The sequence below is a fragment of the Seriola aureovittata genome, chromosome 2, assembly GCF_021018895.1.
Source record: "Seriola aureovittata isolate HTS-2021-v1 ecotype China chromosome 2, ASM2101889v1, whole genome shotgun sequence".
In the NCBI taxonomy this organism is placed as follows: Eukaryota; Metazoa; Chordata; class Actinopteri; order Carangiformes; family Carangidae; genus Seriola; species Seriola aureovittata.
In genome coordinates this window covers 9,422,827-9,446,280 of record NC_079365.1, presented here as the reverse complement: position 1 = coordinate 9,446,280, position 23,454 = coordinate 9,422,827, and the positions used below count along the sequence as shown (strand labels likewise).

At 39.1% G+C, this 23,454-nt stretch overlaps 3 protein-coding genes across 3 annotated transcripts in view; 2 read left to right on the top strand and 1 right to left on the bottom strand.

The window, feature by feature from the left end:
* The first annotated feature begins 40 nt into the window (after positions 1-40).
* Positions 41-5,402, top strand: LOC130179308 (interferon-induced GTP-binding protein Mx). Its single transcript, XM_056392210.1, has 12 exons — positions 41-493; positions 1,878-2,015; positions 2,132-2,286; positions 2,589-2,727; positions 2,823-3,021; positions 3,118-3,196; positions 3,301-3,423; positions 3,570-3,711; positions 3,787-3,945; positions 4,059-4,135; positions 4,220-4,456; positions 4,588-5,402. The coding sequence occupies exons 1-12, from the start codon at positions 307-309 to the stop codon at positions 4,810-4,812; spliced, it is 1,860 nt and encodes a 619-aa protein (XP_056248185.1). The 5' UTR covers positions 41-306; the 3' UTR covers positions 4,813-5,402.
* Positions 5,403-5,546: 144 nt separating this feature from the next.
* Positions 5,547-7,737, bottom strand: thoc7 (THO complex 7). The gene is made up of 8 exons (XM_056392245.1): positions 7,660-7,737; positions 7,271-7,391; positions 7,021-7,148; positions 6,709-6,795; positions 6,237-6,294; positions 6,050-6,116; positions 5,874-5,943; positions 5,547-5,720 (listed from the first exon to the last, which is right to left on the bottom strand). The coding sequence occupies exons 1-8, from the start codon at positions 7,676-7,678 to the stop codon at positions 5,659-5,661; spliced, it is 612 nt and encodes a 203-aa protein (XP_056248220.1). The 5' UTR covers positions 7,679-7,737; the 3' UTR covers positions 5,547-5,658.
* Positions 7,738-8,516: 779 nt separating this feature from the next.
* LOC130182923 (ataxin-7) overlaps positions 8,517-23,454 on the top strand; it is a 28,053-nt gene continuing 13,115 nt past the window's right edge. The window contains exons 1-5 of the mRNA XM_056398140.1: positions 8,517-8,659; positions 11,549-11,645; positions 15,305-15,517; positions 15,713-15,781; positions 21,860-21,964. Of these exons, the coding sequence (XP_056254115.1) occupies positions 15,313-15,517; positions 15,713-15,781; positions 21,860-21,964 (379 nt within the window). The 5' untranslated portion in view covers positions 8,517-8,659; positions 11,549-11,645; positions 15,305-15,312. The remainder of the gene's footprint in view (positions 8,660-11,548; positions 11,646-15,304; positions 15,518-15,712; positions 15,782-21,859; positions 21,965-23,454) is intronic.

The following is a 23,454-nucleotide window of genomic DNA, read 5'->3' as shown; positions in this document are numbered from 1 at the left end:
TTGAGCATTGAACAGCAAATCCCAGCAAGGTTAAACACTTTCATCACTCCTGATTGTTTTGTTTCACATTAACAGCAGCAAGAGCCAGGAAAGCTAAGGAAACGAAACCTAAACCATCACAACCTAACTTTCAATTTCTCCAAGCGACCGGATGCTGCTCCATCATTGAAATACCGGCATCATTCACTCTCAGGGTTAGATGTGACCAGCTGAAATAACAGCTTAGTCACGGACAGAACTTCATCTCAGAAGAATTTATTCTTGTTTTAAACACTTTTTCCTAACAGGAGACAAGAAGTCTTCACCATGAACACTCTGAACCAACAGTATGAGGAGAAGGTGCGTCCCTGCATTGACCTCATTGACTCTCTTCGCTCTCTGGGCGTAGAGCGGGACTTGGCTCTACCTGCTATCGCCGTAATAGGAGACCAAAGCTCCGGGAAGAGCTCTGTGTTGGAGGCGCTGTCAGGGGTGGCTCTGCCAAGAGGAAGTGGTAAGTTATATTCACTGAAAACAACACAAGTATTTGCTTTTCTGCCAGTGGCACAGAATGAATTATGTTTTAATTTGTTTAAATTTTGTAACCCGAAATTATTTTTGCACTGTACGCATAATCACATAGTTTCGTGGGCATATGTTGTTACAGGCTATTCTCCCAACAAAATTAATTAATTTAAAAAAATGTATTTAATTTTTTGATCAAATTGAGCTAATTCCCATCTGCTTGGATTTGAGGCCCCTCCCTAACTATGAAACAGCATACAAGACTACTGACGCGATTGGTAAAGATAAATGGAAAAAACAAATCTTCTGAGTTTTATGTTATTTTCCATATGGATGGAATCTAAAAAAACCCTGTAAAACCGGTTGAACAGGTTGTTCCTGTGTAGATGAGTACGGTGATCCTGAGAGCTCAGCGAACTGCACCTTAAGAAAACAAATGCAAATACATAAACACGCTGCAGATTCAGTAAACATCTTCATCAATTGGACAACACATGCAAATACCTTTTATGTACAGTCTATGGAAAATACACAAACGCGCTGTAAATTAAAAAAGGAAGTGTTTCCAGGGGACACTAAAAAGTGTTGAACCTGGCTGTGATTTGTTGTTCAGTGCACAATTGTGACTTTTGAAGATAAGAGCAGTGGATAACAAGTGCGTCACAGCTGGGTTCATTACTTTTTTCTTTTTAAGTTATTTTTTGCCTTGATTCCGATAGAAAGAGTGCTTTCAACTTAAAAAGTAACAATTGGTCATTGAACAACAAATCCCAGCCAGGTTCATCACTCTTTAATGTCCCCTGGAAACACTTCCGTTGTGTTGTAGGACTGAATTTACAGAGCGTTTGTGTATTTGCAGGTGTTGCGAGTTTTTGCCGCGCGTTTGTGTTGACAAATTGATGAAGATGTTTTCTGAATTAGCAGCGGGTTTATATCTGTGCTTTCTTAAGTTGCAGTGCCTTGAGCTCTCAGCGCCACCACGAGGTCACCATGAAAACTTTCACACTACAACAAAACCTTCCAAGAAACAGGAATGCCTCAAAGAGACAATAAGCATAACTTTACCAAGTCCAGTGTAGTGCTGTGATGGTTAGTAATGGCTTTGTGCAAAATATCAGGCTCTATACCTCAGACATTTAGAAGGGGGACATGCAGTATAGAGCCACACATATATTGGCAACATATTGGCATATTAGTGTTAGACTTGTCTTGCTTAATATTATATTGCTAAGATGTAATATTGATCCCACTTTTATCAAGACAATTACTACGTTTTCTGAGTTAACCTGCTACTTTTCATAATTTCACCAGCCACAGAGGATTTCACTTTGAAATTGTCCGCCTCTCTTATCATTCACTCATCATTAATTCAGGCATCGTGACAAGATGTCCTCTTGAACTGAAGATGAAAAGAAAGAAAGAAGGAGAGGAGTGGTACGGAAAGATAAGCTACCAGGAGCAAGAGGAAGAGATAGATGACCCTGCAGATGTGGAGAAAAAGATTCGAGAAGGTACAGTATACAGTGTTCTTAACTGTCACCAACAAAAGCCAAGCACTGGAGGAGCAAATGAAGGTTCAAGGTTTCACCTTTACTTTCATATACTGTATCACATTCTCTCTCTCCAGCTCAGGATGAAATGGCTGGGGTCGGTGTGGGGATCAGTGATGACCTGATCAGTCTGGAGATCGCCTCTCCTGATGTTCCAGACCTGACACTCATTGACCTGCCCGGCATTGCCAGGGTGGCTGTAAAGGGACAACCAGAGAACATTGGTGATCAGGTATGCTGTTTCAATGTCACCAAAACAAGCAGGTGACACTTTTCATAGGGACAAATTCTCTGATAGAAAGTTGTTCCAAGGAAAAGTGTAGACAGTGGAATTGACTGCGGATTATCCAAATTAACCAGGATAGAAATCTACAAAAACCTGGGCCCTTGTTTCCCATCCTTACACAACATCACATTACTTCTCATATTGACCTTCATTCATTATGTGATTTTAACAGACTTAAGGACAATGGTGATTTGATGGTTGTACAACTCATAGCATGATACACAATATGTTCCTCTTAATCCTTTCAGATAAAGAGACTGATCCAGAAGTTCATCACAAAACAAGAGACCATCAGTCTGGTGGTTGTTCCATGTAACGTGGACATAGCAACCACAGAGGCTTTGCAGATGGCACAGCGGGTGGATCCTGATGGAGAGAGGACTTTGGGTAAATAGATTCAATTTTAGAAAAGGTCCAACCAGCTCTTAGCTTGCTCTCTCTCTCTCACTGTCTCTCTCTCTCTCTCTCTCTCTCTCTCTCAGGTATCTTGACCAAGCCTGATCTGGTGGACAAAGGCACAGAAGAGACAGTGGTTGACATTGTCCATAATGAGGTCATTCACCTGAAGAAGGGCTACATGATTGTGAAGTGCAGGGGTCAGAAGGAGATCACAGAGAAGGTGTCTCTGACTGAAGCAATGGAAAGAGAGAAAGCCTTCTTTGCAGATCATGTGTATTTCCAGTAAGTTCATTCTTTTGGGTAATTATATAAAATATGTGGTAAAGTGTTTGACAGCTTGTGTAGCACGTACTCAGATGCTCTTTATTCTTGCCGTAGCACTCTCTACAATGATGGCCAGGCCACTGTTCCTAAACTGGCTGAGAAACTGACGCTTGAGCTGGTGCATCACATTGAGGTGAGTTTTTTTTAATTATTGCTTCACCTTAACAATTTATCATAAAAAAATATGATCAGTCAACTTAGGTATCAAAGGTTTGACCCCTGCTGTGTGTCTTTCAGAAATCTCTGCCTCGACTGGAAGAGCAGATCGAGGAGAAACTCGCACAGACGCAGGCAGAGCTGGAGAGATATGGCACTGGGCCCCCGTCTGATGCAGCTGAGAGACTCATCTTTCTCATTGATGTGAGCTCCTTCACCACATAGTTTTTACCTGGCAACAAAGACAAATGCTCACCACCAATACGAATTTGTTTGTCTTTAAATGTTTGTTAGATAAACAATAAATCACTTGTGAAACAGCTGTTTCTGCTCTCACATGTGTGTTCCAGAAAGTGACAGCATTCACTCAGGATGCCATCAGTCTGTCTACAGGAGAGGAACTCAAGTGTGGAGACAAACTCAATGTCTTTTCTACGCTCAGAAGAGAGTTTGGGAAGTGGATCCACCACCTTGACCGCTCAGGAGAAAACTGTGAGTCTTTCATTTTTGGTCTGATGTACAGCTGTCCATCAGCAGGACTCTGAAATACATTTTTGTGTGTCACAGTCAACAAAAGAATTGAGAGAGAGGTGGAGGACTATGAAGACAGGTACCGTGGAAGAGAACTGCCGGGCTTCATCAACTACAAAACCTTTGAGGTCATGGTCAAGGAGCAGATCAAACAGCTGGAAGAACCAGCTGTCAAGAAACTCAAGGATATTGCAGGTAGATGATTGAATATTTGACAGATTTACTGTGATTTTCTGTACTGCTCAATATTCTTAAAGGCCCAGTGTAAATCCAGATGCTGCATTTTGTTGCATTTCCATTTCCTCCAGATGCTGTTAGGAAAGTGTTCATTCAGCTTGCCCTCAGTAGCTTCACAGGATTTCCTAACCTCATGAAAACAGCGAAGGTCTTCTATAAGTTTGATGTTGACATTTTAATATTTGATTGACACAGTCAGTATGTTCAAACTGACCAAAATCTAATTTTACAGGCTAAGATCGAAGTAATAAAGCAAGAAAAAGAGTCTATTGCTGAAACCACGCTGAGAACTCAGTTCAAGATGGAGATGATCGTTTACTCCCAGGACAGAACCTACAGCAGCAGTTTGAGTGACAGAAAGAAAGAGGAGAATGAGGACCAATCGGACGATGAAAGGAGTATTGTGTACAGCATGGATAATCATGCAACACTCCAGGAGCTGATGTTGCACCTTAAATCTTATTACAGTGTAAGTTTTAATTTAGTGCAAAGATTCATGAACAAAAACCATGACAGCGAAGTTTAGACAGAGGGTTGTTTTTTTTTTGCTTTTTTCAATAACTTCTTTTCTGTAAAACTTTCTTCTCTCTCCTCCTTCAGATTGCCAGCCAGCGTCTGGCTGACCAGATCCCGCTGGTGATCCGCTACCAGATGTTGCAGGAGTCTGCCGTCCAGCTGCAGAGGGAGATGCTGCAGATGCTTCAGGATAAGGAGAATGTGGAGCTCTTGCTGAAGGAGGACATGGACATTGGCAACAAAAGGGCTGCCTTGCAGAATCGCCTCAAACGTCTATCGAAGGCCCGCGCATATCTGGTAGAGTTCTAGGAGGCCAAGACCTAAAAGCGTGGTTCTGTTGTACTGCTTTCATTTGTCAAATACAGTACAATTGTGGTTGTATAATGTATACTAAATTGACCTTCATGTAAGACAGGCTGAGGCCAGTGTCTATAAATAGAATAGATATACATTTTTACTGTCTTCTACCTTAGGACTCCTGATGGATGTAGACATCAAACTTACTCATGACTACACACATACAATAGTGTATCTTAGCTCCCCCTTGTGGTTATACAGAAGAAAACGTAATAATGAAGTCCCATCTTGATGGCAAGACTGTAGTTTTATGTAATCCTGTAATAATTATAGCAACCTATTACAGATATTTTAAGCAAGTTCAAATCCATAACCTCTCTTACTCCATGTCATCAATAAGTAAATGTGGTCTTCCAACTTCAGCAATGAAGGGTCTGCATCAGATATAAATACAAAGTTGATTTAGTTCCGACTTCCTGCCCAGTAACTATCCACCAATAGTAGTTTGATAAAACATATACTTTTTCTGATAACCAATGCATCAATGCATTTCTCTTTACCAATAATTTGTGTCCCTGTATTGTATCAGTCTGATGTCCTATATCTTTCTTGAACATATAATATCATTAAATCATTGTCAGCCTGGAAACCATTGTTAATTACTCTTAATAAAACAGTGAGGTAAAAAATGTGTAAAGATATACATCTAAATATTCACCATTTCGATAAATAAACTGAACAAGACGGACAGGAACAAGCCAACTTTATTCAAAAATACATACAAAAAGCATTCTTAGACAAAAACAAATCATTTAAAAGCGGTCAACTTAATTTCTTCTAGTCAGGATCTCTATGTGTTCATTCACCATTCTCTGCAGGGCTCTCCTGATTGTTGTCGTCATTGTCTGATTTTTCATCATCTATTAAAGATGAAAATGATTAGCAAGGCAGATGCTACATTTCCTGGTTTGCTGTACAGCACAACAGTTACTGAGAATAATGATAATGACAGAAAAATCAAAAAGCACAAACAATGCAAACATGGTAACCAAAAAAGGTCCTAGTTTACTCACTCTCAAGGGTCTGCTGTAGTTCCTGAATGGTACTGAGGAGCACATGGAACTGCTTCTTCCTCAACTCCAACTGAGTGGGACAAAAAGGAGTTTGAAACAATCAAAATAAAATACTACTAATGACTGAAGACAGTGTGGGTTAGAATAGAAGAGAGGATACATGTATTTGGTTTTACCTTTGCATCCACATTCTCTTTGATGTGAGACAGTTGCTGGAGTTCTTTGTCAAGTGCCTCCAACTGTCTGTAAATTATCAAAGTAAAGTTAAGCACATAATATTATTATCATGCAAGGCAAAACTGTCATGACACTAAGCAAAAATAATTCATACATATTTGAAACAGAAGACATGGGCTGACTTACTTGAGTGTTTCATGCCGGTCTGGGTGTTGCTGAATAACCTTAGCTAAAGCGTCATACTCTGAAAAGAAAGAAAGGAAGATAATTTTGACAACCCACATTGCTGCTAAGTTCTCTAAAATGAGAGATGACTTGTTTGTGAAAAAAAAAATTAAATAGAAGCTGCTTTGCAATTTTTACTTTTTTGATAACTCACAAATATATGGCCTGAATACAATTTCTCAGATTCCCAACTTGTTCTTAACCCATAACTGCTATTACTGCCAATTGAAAATGACTAATTGTGAGCTTTGTTTCATAAATTACAATAAAAATTATGTATACAAAATGTAATTCAAACCAATGTTTAACTATCCTCCTTTTGTTTTAACTGTAATATTACCTCCATATTGTGGGGTCCAATAAGATCGTAAGTATAGAAGCAACTCTTACAATAATTGACCAAACCACTCTAGAGTCCTAAAAATGTTCTTACCTTGGCGATTTTTTCGGATTCTCTTTGCTCTCTGAATTTCCTTTTTGCATTCTGCTATCTTCTCATGTGCTGACGTGATGTTTTGTTCTGTGGTGTGGACAGAAAGTTGGTAATGAAGTATTTTTGTAACACATTTTAAACAAACACACAGCTCTTCTCGTTACTACATAGAAAGTATGAAATGCAAGAGCGTGACCATTTAGGTTACAGGCATTAATGTTCTGACAATGAGTTGTCAACAGCTTATATACAAAAGGGGGTTGGGGTTCTGACAAAAATCCCGGTCAGTGTCAGAAAATCTCCATTACCTACCTATGTTAGTGTAGATTTTCTCATAATTCTCCATTTCCCGAAGATTCATGTCATAAACCATCAACGTCTTCCCCATGGAGAACTCGCACTGGGCCAGTGTGCTCAACATCCTCTGATACTGCGTAAAGCTGAACAGAATTACAGGATGGGGGGGGGACTTAAAGGAAACCAGTTCTTCAACACAACTTTATGAAAATATTTGGCGACAAAGTCCAAGGCTAAGGTCCCGAGGTCTGTAGAGCCCACTTACCCTTCCTCTGGGGTTCCAGGCGCGTTGCACCATTTGGTGAAACTCTTTAGCAGCACATTGATTCGGCGGTCATCGCCAGCTCCGTCCCCGTCGATAAGAAGACGTTTACGAATAACTTCATCTAGGATAAGACCGAAAGACAAAATGAAGCAGCCCTTCAGACACAGTGGATGAATTTAAAAGCGAACTGCTAACTGTTAGCTAGCTAACATGGTTGCTGTTATTGTATTAGCTGTTTTGAACGCTTGGTACTACTTCTTTGTGTAAAATGGGTTTGATTTTGCCAGTATAACTGTGTACACAAGGATACTTTAAAAACTCCGGCACACATTTTTTTTGTCGTAGCTTTCAATAGAGAGTTGAAATCAATGAATTAAACTGTAGCTTACCATCCGTAACAGCTCCCATGTCTGTATCCAGTCAAATAAACTTTATTGAACAACAGGAAGTGAACAAAGCAAGTAGCTCGGTGGTGATTGGCCAGAGTTTTTTTCTTTTTTTAAGCTTTATTCAAGGAAGAATTTACAGTTAAACTTTGGTAATACAAATACAACTGAATGAATTACTTAATAAAAGACATAAGACAAGAAACATACGCCAAGATTATTTCATATATTTCATACAAGGAATAGACGGAATCATATTTAATATAGGCACTCATCAAAAGCATCTGCGACATGCAATAATGAAATTTCTGGTCTTTTTTAACATCTCAAAGGGGCTGAATGTACAATTCAAAGTCATTATTGGTTATCATCATCATTACTTATTAGAACCACTGATGACATCCAGACAGCAGTCTCAGAATATTTAAAGTTGAAGTCATGAAATTGTGAATGTAAAATTTTTGATTATTTGTTTGTATATTGTTTAAGGTGTTCTTGGAGCTGTTGTACCACTTTCCACTGTTAGTTTTCTTTTTTTTCAGTTGCGAGCAGCTCTCAAATTGTAGGAGGATAATCAATCTTATTGTCAAATAATGCATTTGTCAAATAGTCTATGAAAAATCACCCTTGTAGTTCATATCAGTGTCATCTTTCAAATCCCACCTTTTATGTATTATTTTATGTTACACCTCCTTGTTTGTCATACAGTGTTCATTACAGATAGTCCAAGTTATGTCACTGTATTTAACTGAAGGTAACAATCCAGAAATATTTTGATTATGGAGAAGCGTGTGCGTGAGTGTGCGTGCGTACTGACGCCGTGACGTCTCTGTCCCAGAATGCAGTCTGGTAAACAGACATGGAAGCACCAGGTGAAGACCTCCACAGCGGCTGAGCACTGCACTCGGTCTTTCCCACCGTCTTCTGTCTCTTTCGCCCAGTGCATCCAGCTGATATATATCTGCCTGGTGTCACGTTTACGTCTACAGCATCCAGAGCCTTGGTAAGAATTAAGTTGTTGTCGGTCCGTGACGACTGCTAATGACTTCTACTGTGCTGTCAGGCTTCTGCCAGCTTCCTCGCTAACGCTAGTCATGGCTGGCTACAGGCTTCAGCTAGCAGGCTAATGTAGCCGCCACTGGTCTCTAGTAACGTTTGTACCAGTCACAGACCCATACTGCTCTCATGACACATCTCCTGATAGACATGTCTGTTTTTACACATTGCATTTACAATATGAAAACATTGTCTTTTCTGTTCTTGAAAAAAATGTTAATGTACGTTAGTATGGTCAGTGTGCAGCAGAGGTGGGATCAACGGTAGCCAATAAAACTGCTGGCTCCTGTTGGTCGCTGCTAGTGACTGTTAGCTAGCTAACTGAGTTCTCCTGTTAAGGCGTGCACTTACTAGTTGTCATTGACAAATACTCAGTTTTTGAACAAATTTCATAATGTCATCTCTTGCCAGTCGTGGCTTTTGACTTACCGTATTCGTAGAGCCCAAATCATAACTGAGTTGAGGCTAAACTGAATTATTATTATTATTATTAATTATTAATGACTTGTTTATATTGCAAGATAGCAGGCTATACACATTGTCTGCAGTATATCCACTCTGATGCCAGCGTTATAGGCAGAATCTGTAAGTGCTGGGTGACAATTAAATATGATATTATTGTCATAAATGTTCTGTTATGGTTTCACTAAATGCTGTTGTACAAATTACTTTTGAAGTGATTTTACATTAGAACCAACAGTATGACTTTAGAAGTTCTTGCCAAGCAAACTGTATGTATGGAGTTTTGTTTGATATGAGCACCAACCAGCAGATAACAGTTCATTGCATTGAACATCAGTTGATTATTTTCAGTTGAGGGATTTTAGCATACATTTGCCATATCATGATGTATATTGATAATGACAAAGTGTCCGTATCTGTTTATATTAATATTGTAACATTTATTTTCAACCATACCACCACTACATGGTAAATGGAGAGGATATGCAGGGCAGAACCCAGCCATTGTCTTCATTTGTAGCTTGAATGGTGGGATAACTACGATTCAACTGCAATCCTAAAAACACTCCATAGGTTACATTTATCATGGCTCTAAAATGATCAAAACCTAATCAACAAATGGCTTTTAAGTCAAAGTTCTGAATTTTGGCTTGAAGGGTGTTTGATCAATTTTAAGACAGTACTGATTGCACTGTACATTTGATAGTTGTTAGTAGTTAATGCAGCCAGTATGGTTTTTTTAGTTAAACCTGTGTTTGGCAACATAAAATGTCTGCCATAACAGAGGCGTGTTGGTTATCCTTTGGCTACATACTCACTTCAGGGAGAGCTATGAATGAACAGGACTTTTGAGCAGACGTTTGTGGGTTGGGAGACACTGGCTTTACCAGTGTAAAAGACTAGACAGTAGACTAGTTGTGCTGCCTGGTAGACTTTGACCAGGCTGCACAACTACTTTAAAGACATTTTAACTGTCTGTGGAATCTGTCAATGCACATTTCATTGAGATATATAATAATTACAACCAATTCATAACAATTAAAGAAAAAGTTGAGAGCTCTGCTTTTTTTTTTAAGCATAATTACCCACACATTTTAAGCTACATTGACCTATACATCTTTAAGGGTGCCAGCCCAAAGTCTAAGGCAAGGTAGAGTGCTATACAGTTGCAGTTTTCGTTTGGCAATAAATGTTACTATTGTGCTCCCCCACCACCACCACCAAGTAAGGTTTTTTATTTTTGCAAGGGCACATAAAGAATTTCAGAGGCGCAATGAAAATTTATCAAATAAGGGTTTTTTTCTCAATAAAGGGATACAAGGAGACATTAACAAGCCAAATTATTTAATTTATTTGAATACAAAAATTACATTTGATCTTCCTTTTTTCTTTCTAGTTATGTAATAATTATGTAGTAATAATAATAATTATGTTATTATGACAGTCATCATGGTGCACTGAACAAATACTGAAGGTCATGGTTCAAAAATATAGTCTATAAACTTAAATTATAACATTGTTTTTCTCTTATTTCTCCTCTCTTCCTCTTGCGGGATGCATAGACATCTGCCTTGACAATAAAAATGACTTTAGTGTCAATTCAAAAGCATCACACATATCCCAACAACAGAACTGACTTACAGAGGAAAAACTTAATGACAGCACCTGCTGTTGGGAAATTATATTTGCCGGTGGAACACCAGGGCATACCACAGGGAGATCCACATATGCTGAGGGGACAGGCATAATATGCACCACCACTAGTGGCACACCATCAGCCACCTTTCAGTCTCTGTGCTGCTGTCCTGTATCCTTCGCTTCAAATTGAAATCCCTCTGAAAAGTTGTGTAATTGCAACTTCACATTTCCTAAGATTTGGTCCTGGACTTTAATGGGCTACAGCAAAAGATTTTTGCAAACAACTTTTGAAGTATTATTCAAACTTAACCAAAACTAAAACAAGTTGTTGCAACTCTCACACAACAGTTATCACTGTATGGCTTTGTGTTTTGTTCAGTCAAGCCACTGGCTACCTCTGTGAATATGTTACAGTATGTTTTGCATCAGTTAAGACAAGAAATGATAAAAGGGTATGGTTTCAGTTGGGATTAAATGGGATTACTGTGGGGCTGGAGAGGTGGTTAGGGATGTGCTTAATGGCTTGGATTACTGCACAGTGGTGAAGAACTCCATGACCAGGCCCAGGGAGGACAATGTTACCTTCCAGACATAGTTTTCTAATCCCCTATTCACTGATTAACGCAATCAAGAAACAGCAAAACAAAGAATCTGATACTGACTTGTCTTCCCTCAATGCTTGTCTGTGTGTGTGCGTGTTTGGATGTGTGTATGTGTTGCTTGTGTGTGTCTCCAGACTTCCCCCAGTGTGTGTGGCAGCCAGGGATCACCCAAACTGATGAGGATCGGCTGATTGAGTTAAAAATAAGTTCCTTTTTTCTTATTTTGTTAAGGTAAGATCTCACAACTACTCAGTATGACACTCCATTGACAATTAGTGTTATCTAATACGATATAATACAATAATCATGAGTGGTTATTTAGTGCTTACAGATGTTTACAATTGTCACCTACTTAGAAACATAGTGGAGTTCAGTATAGCAATTGTTTTTCAATTATTGCACAACCCTGTAATTTCCCTTATAGCCCTTTTCCACTGCATGGTACCGGCTCAACTCGACTCTACTCGCCTTTTTTTTTGGTTTTCCATCAGGCAAAAGTTACAAATAGTACCTGGTATTTTCTTTTTGGTATTGCCTCCTCTGAGGTTCCAAGTGAGCTGAGGCGATACTAAAAGTGGATGTGAAAACACTGCTGACTACTGATTGGTTAGATAGAACCGTCATTACTGCATCATCATTGTGCGAGGCGGGACACTGTGTTGGTACCATGTGATGGAAAACCACTGTGCTCGAGGAACGGTAGCAAGTATCTAGTGAAAGAAAAAAAATCCACTCTCTTTACTCTTCAAATTAAGTTGAGTTTGATTTATTTCTTTCCTTATTAATATTTCTAAACAGTAAATACACATAAAAATAAAACCTAACAATATTTCCTGAAAACGTGTAGGGTGAAGTTATAGCTTGTTACACCCTATTACACCTATCGCTTCCATAACTTCCTAACGCAGTGTAATCCAGTACAACAGTCTTGAGGTAAATACTATATATATATATATACATATATATAGCTGCTTTCTGAGGCTACAGCACCAGTGTGTGGTATATTTAGGATATAGTTTGTGTTAATGCTGTATTAGGATGTGTATATTGATGGTGAGGTGTTTGTATTATAGGATGGATTCATTAGATTTTGTACAAACACCTTTCAGTGAAATGTAATTCAATACAACACCACCACCTCAGCAAATATGTGGCACTACAAGTTTCAGAAAAGCAGTAAATATAAGACCTTTTGTTTCAGACTGCCTAACTGCAGGCTGCTGGGGTCTTTTTTTCTACAACACTTCTGGTCTCATCCCAGAACAAAACTCACTGCTGTTGATTGTAGATTAACTTATATTGAGGCATAAATATGTCACAAATTAAAGGGTTAATCAGTGAAGGTGATGAAGTGATAATACAAAAAAAAGGCCAGAAAAAATGTTCTTCACAGGTTCTTGTAATTTGTGGTGGTCGGTAAATGGGTAAGTTATACATTCTGTCTTATACATTTGTCTCTTGGACAAAATACTGTTAATCTTTTGTGCCAATGTGGGAAATATTTGCGCTAGTCCAGATAATTGATCATTTGATAGGTTGCACTGTAGTGTATTTCATTGACTTCATTAAGAAGATCTATTTCAAATCCATGTAGAATATTAAGTCTTGACAAATTTTTGGCAGAACATAAGACAAACTTTATTTGTCTGGTATTTTTCAAAAGAAAATAACAAGGCGCTAAAAATCCATACAGCTTTTCTCATGTTTTCACCCTCAAACTACAGCCAGAGCTTCTAGCATCATCTAGCATTGTGCTTGTTATGTCTGTATCTATAGGTATACTTATAAATATTAAAGTGATAGTAAAGTTAGTATTTTGGCCAGGTTCTGCCATGGGTGTCCGTCTTAAATTACAAGCCTCAAGCCAACTTGAGAGAAATGAAATGAATGATGTCAAAGACACTAAGTCTACAACACTACGGTTTGACCATTTTAACAGTTCCTGCATTAGCTAGTCTTCATTATGACGGCGGCATTCTGGAAACTCAACATCCTCATAGTATGAACCTATGCAGCTAGATTTTCAAAGTTGTTTTTTTTTTACTTATCATACAGTTTGATACAACAGATCAGATGGTGTAAATATGCAGTAAATAAAGACAAAAAAAAACATAACTTTTTATTGACCATGAGTCACTGGCAACCTCTTCAGGATACGCTCCTTAATTTATATTTTAGAATTTAGTGTGGATCTAAAGACAAAGTCAAGTTTCTGAACTGTACACTTGAAACTAACAACAGAGGGCTGAGATAATTTTTGCTCAAGGCTCCTCAGAGTACATGCCAAATGGGAGTACAGTCAACTTTTCTGACATATTAGGAAGAGTTTTTATCAAACAAACACGATCGTGTCGAAAGAATTTCAAATAAACTGAGATCAGACTCAGATCAAAATCAACACTACATCATTCATATAAAATAGGAAGGACAGTACTTGATAAACACTAGAAATGCTTATGCTTTTTGTAAATCATGTGAGTCTGTTAATTTGCCAATCAGCAATCTCTACACTAAATGTTCTCTTCTTCCATTTCTTTTTTTCTTGCATGCCAGTTGAATATTTGCAGCATTTGGGTAGATCACAAACATGTCATTTTGAAAGTGAAAGTAAAGAAAACCTGGCTGAGAATAACTGTCTTTACATGTTTGAAAAGCTTAGTAACAACAGTTCGATCTCTTCAAATAAGTCATAAATCTCATTAAGTGTTACATTATTGTGTCGTAGACATTCTGTTTAACAGTAACAATAGCTATATAACTAGTCTGTTTTTATTTAAATTGCAAAATAATAATTACTGATCTATCATCCATGAATATCAAGTGAACTTATCTTTATGTTCACTTGTGTTCTGTATGAGGTCTCACATCAATGTTAACACCCTAAAAATGCATCGACAAAGCATATAATATGTCAAGATTTACTCTGACACTAATAGTAGGTTCTACATATTGATGAGTAAATCAGTATAGCATTTTGCTATTCATGTTCATTCTACAGTAAGTTGGTTAATATCTGCCTAAGAAATACAGTATCTTCTAGGACTCAATATATGACAGAATTCTTTTTTTGTATAGCCGTTATTGTAACATCATGCAAAAATGTGAGTTTTGGTGTGCCTTTTGTGGTGCTTTCTTGTAGCTGATATGTTTTAGATTTTAAATGCTTACCTTGTCTTAACATGGAAAATAAGTGCTACATTTTTGCATCATCACAAGATCTGTGTTATTCATGATGTGAATAAGCATGTTGCTGTAATCATGAATCACACCAACACAGGTGTTTAGTAAGTTTGTGATGTATACATTGAGGAAGATCTCAAAATCAAGTCTTTATTTATTGAACAAGACAGCGACAGAGACAGCTAATTTTTCAAAATCAGTTGTTGATATTCCAAAATCCAAGCTTGATGCTGTTTGTAAGGACAGCTGACATAGTTAAATTGTATTATAGTTTATGTAAGGCTATCTGCTGTATTATTATAATATACTATACCATAATAACATTTTAATGTATTACGCATATTTTTTTTCCAAACTATTAAATATTACACATTGCTGTGTAACTAGTGAATGAACCACATCTTATGTGTGTATATATAAACAAGGATTGACATTACATTGAATGCAATGTAAGAGACTAAAGTTAAAGCTAACTAGGCAGGGATCCACAGACATTCAGATAAACTGCCAGTCAACCAATTTATTCGGTATATGTGAGGTAAATGTGATATGTTGTGTAAGCTTTGTACTTGTTGCTTGTCAAGTGGCCACACACTGTTTTTTGAGGGGCGGGTGCGGTGAAACAACACGCGTTTGCCCGTGTCAATCAGTGAAAAAGTCCTCCTATCCCGAGCGCGACCAACGCTGACTCTTGTGTTGTTACATTGTAGCGGAAAGAATGTCGGAAAGGGCCGAGGATGACGTCAGGGGGGAGCAGCGCCGAGCGGCCAGGCAGCAGCTGAAGCAGCAGCAGATCCAGCGGGGAGAAGGCTCCACAGCAATGGCGACTGTTGCGGAGCGGAGATCCTTACCTAGTCCAGAAATAATGCTGGGACAGCCTTGGAGCAACTGGGTCGACGCCGCCAAACTCCACGGCAACGACGGTGAGTTCCCCAGCGTCCCAAATGTGCGCGAGGAAGCGAGGTAGAGCGCGACAGTTGCCAGTCCCGACCTGTTTTTTGGCCGATTGCATGCAGTTTTTGGTGGAATATGAAGAAACGCTACTGGTAGCAACAGCACGGGCAGGCAAGCAAGTGCAACTATTTATTTGTCTGTGTGTCGGATTGCCTCATTTTCAGGTGCTGAATCGGAGGAAAGTTTCAAAGACTTCGGGAAAAATCGAGAAGCCATGCGTTTGTGCAGAGAAGGTGAGTGTTTTTTCCGCCAGGGCCAAAGGTGTATTTTGGTTCGGCGGGTTTGCTCACATACACACACAGTATATGGACTCAAACACATGTGTCTGTTATTCGTGCGGTTACTGACATTTGCATCTGCCCCTAAAATAACTTAAAGGTTAACAACTTATACTCGCTGTAGGTGAGTATAGGCCGAAACATAGCAATAAAAATGTCATTTTCTGTTTGGAGAAAACATCTAATGGACTTAATTGTTCAGCATCCACATTTCTGCAATTTTACATGTGAAACCTTCCACCATATTTCATGTGTATTTTCTTATCTTAAGACATCACCAAGGTTGCCTGAAGAACTGTAAGATAGCAAAGGTTTCAAAAGTTAATCAGTAGAAACTTTTAGGATTTATACAAATTTGACTGTTAAAACAGCTTTTTTCAAAACAAGCCCCATCTTAGTCATAGTTCTTTCAAAATAATATGAAGCTGAAATATGGCCTGCTCCGATTCCACATGCTGCCTCAATGCAAAATATGAACAACTGTAATGTTTTGTTACCATATATATAGATCAGTAGTGTAAGCAAACTGAACAACATACTGAAGTTAAGATGACTTTTTAATGTCTTGAAAGTACTCACCCACCAATGAACATGATACATAAATATCTAATTTAATCAGGTCAGACAAATCTAAACTCAGAAAGTCAACTATCACAGAGGATAAAAAAAATCAACTAGACTACTCTGATAACAGAGTGATAGGGTGATTATGTTCTTACAATTATCTATGATCTCAGGTTATTTCAGCATTTACCTCTAAAGCAGAAACATACTGCAGCGTTCATGTTTATAAAATCTGTAATAGGCCATAACAGGGAAAGGTTCAGTCATGACATAAAGAGAAAGGACCTCTTCTGACGAAGATGATAAAACCCAGAATGTCAGAAGTGCACATCACCTGGCTTCTCAGCCACACAATGAAGTTTGAGAGCACTTTGTGCTGGAATTTTATTTTTGGAAACACCTCGATTAGCGTTAGCTGATTTGTTCTGCTGGCAGGCCTGGATATAGAACGAGCTACACCACAAAGTTACATCTGTTAATAACAATAAAATGGCATCCATTTTAATTACGAATCAACAATCATTTTCCAGGCAGACTGATATCAGAATGAGCCAGTTGACAGAATGAGTTAGATAATGACCTCTTCATTCAACTCAAATCAAATGAATGAATGATGAGTCAACTTTCTTATTACCCTGATAGTGATTGTATTTCATTTATAGAAAGGTTTCAATGCTTCCCTCATGTCATCCATGGTTCTAAGTAGTTAACTGGGCACACGTCTTAAAAGTGTGTGCCCACAAAAATGCTGTGTTTTTATTTTATGCATTTTAGCAACACATCCACAGCTACGTTTAATCACTTTGCTGTGAGGATTTTTATCACTCACACAAAGACACCAGCAGGGCACGTCAAATGTGACCTTGCTGTTATGGGACAGTCATTGCAACGATTAGGACATTAAGATTAAGATGCAGCCTTTTCTTTGAGCTTTAGATCACAACAAGCATGCAGTGAAAATAATCTTAATCTCTGTTCTTTCATGTTCTGATATTCTATTTGTGTGTATAATTTGCCAGAAAAAAATGGCAGCAATTAACTAAAAACCACAAAGATCTTCAGACACTCAAAACCATCATTATGTCTGCAGCCAACAACAAAGTGATCACTGTGGAGTGTGTAATTGTCACAGAATTTGACAGGTTTCTGGATTAGGTGACTCCTAATGTACAACACCTATGACACGCATTTGGAGGAGCATGTGTTGGAATGACATGTTCTCTAATAATGTCTTTGCAGAACAGTGTGTCACACTATGTCATCAGTGTGTGTACAGCTTTCTTTCTCTCTCTCTCCCTCTCACTGTCTCTCTCTCTCCGCGTGTTGCTTGAAAGGAAAAGGTTAATTGCAAGTTACATGTCAGGGCACTCTTCTGATGTTGCATTTGCATTGGTCAACAATGTGGCCAGTGTGCTGCTCTTAGACCACTACATAATTTCAGCAGCAAATATCCATTAGCATATCATACTTTTGGGGTGACATTTATCAGACTGCATACATTTTTTAGTTTTTGACTGATATAAGAGATGTCTGAAGAAATGTTATTTGAAAGTGAATGAAATTGGTGTATCAAAGCTGTCATTTAAAATTCAGGGCTGTTATGCCACTTGCCATGCAACTGTCATGAAACATGTCTCTATCATGCAGTAACATCTATCAGTGACTGTTGTTGTTGTCATGGGGCTGATCAACACATGCTGCCTGTGGCAGAAGTGTGTGTTCATAGAATGTAATTCTGTGTGTGTGTGTGTGTGTGTGTGTGTGTGTGTGTGTGTGTGTCTAGTGGGGGTATTACAAGTGGATGACTACACCTCTCCACCATGACTCACCACCAGATTCCTCCTGTGGTGTAACCACCATTCTAACACACACAGACGATTAACACACACACATAAAAAAAAAGGATTGGCAAATTATGACAGAATTTGCTCATCATCTGTCTTGCTTTTTATAGATTTTACAGTTGCCCCGTTACAGTAAGGGAAGCTTGGAAATGTAGTGCCGGTGACAGTGTCACAGGTCAGATTCTGCCAGCGTGTGTGCTGCTCAGAGGCAGCCAGAGCTGCTACTATTCCACCTACATCATTCATCACTGCCATGGATGAGGATACCGAAATTAACTGGACTCTCGTTCTCTTCCTCTGTCTCGTGCTCACATGCTCTCTTTCTCCTCTTCGAGCGCAGGTCCTCCGCTCACTCCCTCTTTGTCTCGCTAAGGCCTCGGCCTGCTTCTCTGTTCTGTGTTTTTTCTCCGTTGTGCTCGTTTCTTGGCTCTGCACCATTGTTCTGTCTCTTCTTTCTCCTCCACGGTGACTTCCTTTCTCTCTCTATCCTTTTCATCTCCTACTTGTACAAGAAAAATATGGAGATTAAGAATAGACACAGTGGCGTTAGACTACTTTTCAAGGCAGGCCATTTTAGTGGTACAGTTCAGTCAGTGCCAGTGCGTAGAATGCAGAGTGGCGATGCGATCTAACCAGACTGCTTTTATAGTTGAGCAACGCGTTTCAAGAACGCTCCAAGTGAACAACAGCAGCAGTTTGGGAATGATTGTTGTTTGACCTTGCAATTGGTTCAATGAGGAAATGTGGTTGGCCTGTTGGACTCTGCAACTCTTTCCTGTTTCTTTAAGATTTTGAGAGAAGGTAGAGTGTTAATGGAGAATACATGGGAAGTTATTGATTTAGCAACAGCTCTTTCGTTATAATTTCAGTGTGTTAGTGTTACAGGAGAATGGCTTACATAGAGAATGAAATGAAGAAAGACATGTAGAACAGAAAAGAAGTTGCCCAGAGCTTTCAGGCCTGCTTCCAACTCTTGCTTTAATGGCTTATGCTTCTGCAACTGGCAACCAGTGAATACTACCCTCCACACCACATCTCAGCACTTGTTTTCTTTGCAGAGCAGTCAGACCCTTGCTTGTGCACATCAGCAGTGTGCTTTTCTACTCAAGCTCTATATAATTTACATGCCTTTGTCCATTAAGTGAAGACATTTGCCTTTTCTCTGTGGCAGACCCCAGCCACTGTGAAAATATGTCTTTTCGCTGCACTGCCGTTGAAGGAGACACTTAGCAGAGTGGCTTCAGACAATTGACGCTTATCAAGTAGCATCAGCCTTGTCAGTCCTTCCACACAAGACCACCACTGACCTCCCTGAGAGGGATCCCGCCAGGTAGACCCTTTTATATGGTCTTTGCCTAATGGCCCTCGTCCCTTCCAGATTCAGCTAGTGATGTTTGGAGAACCCTTGACGGCCCTGGCGGAGTACGTATTGGAGAGGGGCTCCACTTCTCTCCTCTTGTATCCTCTCTTCTGCTCATCTCATCATAATGCCCCAGGCAATCTCTTAATTAGCCTCCTTAATTAGGTGGTTTCTGGTTCTGTGCGCCTGGGTAAATATTGATCACATTCTGGTGAGGAGCAGCACTTCCCTCTGATTTGCCATGGAGTGGCTTGAGAAGCATGAGGCTTGGTTCACACCATTGGATGGATAGAGATTCTAAAGCTGCACACATGCCATTCGTTTACATTGGCATATATGCTCACTATTATGGAGGACTGAAACTGCCTAAATCAAAAGTAAATAAATAAACGACTCGATAAATAAATTGATGTGCCATTAAATGCATCAAATAATATTAAGAATAATTAATTAATTAAATAATAAAATGTGACATCAGCTGATATTCCTGTTTTAATTTTGCTTGTATTCATTTACCTTTGAATTTATTCCCTATATCTATTTACTTTCCCCATTTAAATTCTTTTTTATTAATTTTTTACTGATTTATCCATTTATTTCCCCTTTGCATTTCCCCCCTTCTATTTATTTATCCCAAACTTATTTATTTCTGTATTTTCTTTCACATTTCTTTATGCAATTCTGCTTCATTATGCAAATGAGGGGGCTGTCATTCAAAACAGACATAGACTGACTATGCATGCCTTGCTCAGGCGTGTGGCTAGGCTCACAATAGAGCAATCAGGAGCGAGGAAGGATCAGGAGATTGTTAGACCAATGAGGCACTTTGCTAATCTAGCTAAAAACAAGACTAGGTATAAACTTAGTTCATGGCTGGACAATGTATGGTTGTGAACCGTGGGCTTAAGGCTACGCCATTTGTTACAGGCATTCGGGCAGTCATTCAGCCGCGCTGGCTACTCAGGAGCTGCAGGGAAGCGGAGTTGTACTTCCAATTCACTGAGCGTCGCCATAATTACGGCAACTAAACCGCATGTATTACATATATCCTTATCGCTAATGGAGGCTGAGGAATAACTAAACATAAGACACACTGAGCAAGAGAGAGCAGGAGAGTGGGAGTGAGAGGTCATTGCTAACTGCTAAGCTAAAGAAACTAGCAGAACTGAATAGCATTAAACAAAAGAAACACCAGCAGCTGGAAATGAGACAATACGTTTACTGCAACATGTCAGCACAGCAATAAAAGCCCTGTTAAGAACTATAGGGTTTCTCTCCAATGAAATGCTAGAGGGCTTTTAATCTGAAATGGTTACAGGAAGTGTTGAGTTTGTATTAACACACATAATGTAATAACTTTAACAGGAGTGGATAAAAACGAGGCTTCGTATACTAGAAATACTGCTATGACCAATTATAAATATCAAACATGGAATTAGAAATAAAGGCCTGCCTCTAATACAAGCCTGCCTCAAATAAAGGTCTGTTACCTTCAGATGTGGAGATTGATAGAGGCCCTGTTCACTGTATCCCTGATGTGGTATGGCAAAGGTAAATTAAAAGTTCAGAACTACTGTAAATCTGCTCATTATCATGTTTAGACCCAAGACATTACTGTTATCAGGGATTCCATGTCACAGACCCAGTAGAAAAGTAATACAAAAAACATGAGGGTGAAAACATCCTCTGTAATGAACGTCATACCTCAATGACAACTCTTAATGTATTTAAAGACACAGATCATCCACACTCAATGCTATGTACGTTTTGTAAGTGCTGCGTTTGTTTATATCTGGGAGAGACATGAATTCCTTGACAACAGCTAACCTTTGGATTGCTGGCTCAGCCTTTTTCCTGGTTCTTATCACTAGGACATGTTCTCTGTGATGAATGGGGATGAGTACTTGGGAGTGATCTGTATTTGCATGTGCAGTCTATGCTTGGCAGGTTTCCTTGAGTGATTCTTCACTTTATTAATATTCTTAATATGGATAAGATGTTTATGGGGCATGTGTTGTACAGCACTATAATGTCTGAATTTTACCCAGGACATGACCAATTTTCCCTTGTGGGTGTTACACAAAAAAGAGTATGCCATCACACTAGAATTACCTTCTCTTGAGCTGTTACAGTGTTATGACAACAAATAATAGATGTCTCCGTGTAGATGGAACTGCCAACTGGGGCACCAGGTGAACATATGTCTTTTTTGTTTGCCTCTCCTTGACTTGTGCCCTGTCTGCTTCAATCTTCCCCTGTGTACAGACATGCCCATATTTGGTCAGTGTCCCGCACAGGACGACTTCTACCTGGTGATGTGCAGCCACTGCGGTCAAGTAGTCAAGCCCCAAGCCTTCCAAGCACACTACGGTAAGCTTCATGCACATGCACGCACATATATGCATGTATGTACTATATATGTGCAGTTAGAATTTCATGCAGGCTTAGGTTTAATAGTTTTTGAAATTATAGATTGCCCATTACAAGGAGAAGCATATATATGGACAATAAGAGTGAAGAAGGAAGTAACAAGGTAGTTTACATCTGTAGGAACCCTATATTCATGCCATACACTTCAAGGGTGGTGGTGATATTTCATACATTAACACACTGTGTTATTACTTTTTCCTCTGCCTTTGTATTTCCTTGCCATTTTTCCTTCTCCACAAAGTAACCTGAGAGGGGGCGCCACAGACTTTGATTTATTTATTTATCTCACTCACTGTCTCGTGTGTGTGTGTGTGTGTGTGTGTGTGTGTGTGTGTGGTGTGTGTGTGTGTGTGTGTGTGTGTGTGTGTGTATACAATTCCCCTGTTAATATTTGATGTGGCTCTCAGTCTTCCCAGTAATGTACTGTTTTAACACATACAGCTAAGATCAGATTTCTGGTTCTGTTACTTTAGGGATGTGTATGTGTGCGCGTTTCAGTGCATGGATTTCCACTGCTTAGATAGTTAAGCTGGATCTTTGATTTGTGCTTAAATAAATGGGTGAATTATAGATCTGTTAATATAGTGGCTGCATGACTGTGGATCTTATTAAACTTGCCTGCATGTTAGTGACAGCTACTGTGTCCTGTCATGTAGGGCTATTTGTTTTAAGTAAGAATTTGTATTAGTCTGTATGTCGGGTGAGTTTAAGAGGACAGGAATCGTTAGTCGGTTCATGTGACCTTGTTATGACTGAAATCTGATGATTAGTTTTAGTTTTTGTCCCTACACTTTCAGCATCTGAATCAGAAATATCTGATAGTATTTTCTTCTTATCACTTGGGTCTTTTTTTGTCTTAAATGTGGATTGAGTTGTAGTAACAGAATTCTTTTCAGTGGCACACATTCTCCATGAAATTAGACAGCAATTACAGTTGTCAAGGTCAGCCACAAGAGGGAGGTATAACAACACATGGCTCCTAGTGGAACTGTCCTTGCTACTGAGTCAACAACAGTCAAAGAGAGGACTCCTTACACACTGTTGAACAATATAGACTGACACAAGCCTGTCTGGACCATGCTATTAATTATGTAATACAGCATCCAGCTGCAGTTTTCATACCTGCCTGGGGATTTTAAATGAGAAGTAGACAGACTGGAAGGCATTATAGTGCCTGTAAAGTAAAACAATACTGACAACATCATACCAGGCGGTGTGTACATCTTGAACTTGGTGGTATTGTTGATGCAGACAGCAAAATATGATCCGTGCAGTACAAGAACCCCAAAGGAATTGTGATTTGACAGTGATTTCAAGCTGTTTATAGACATCTGCTGCTTCTGCTTCTGTAATATTAATACTTATTAATTATTAGGGCTGCACCAGTCCAGTTTTTTGTCTCCCAAAACCAATTTCTGTTTCTAAGCTCA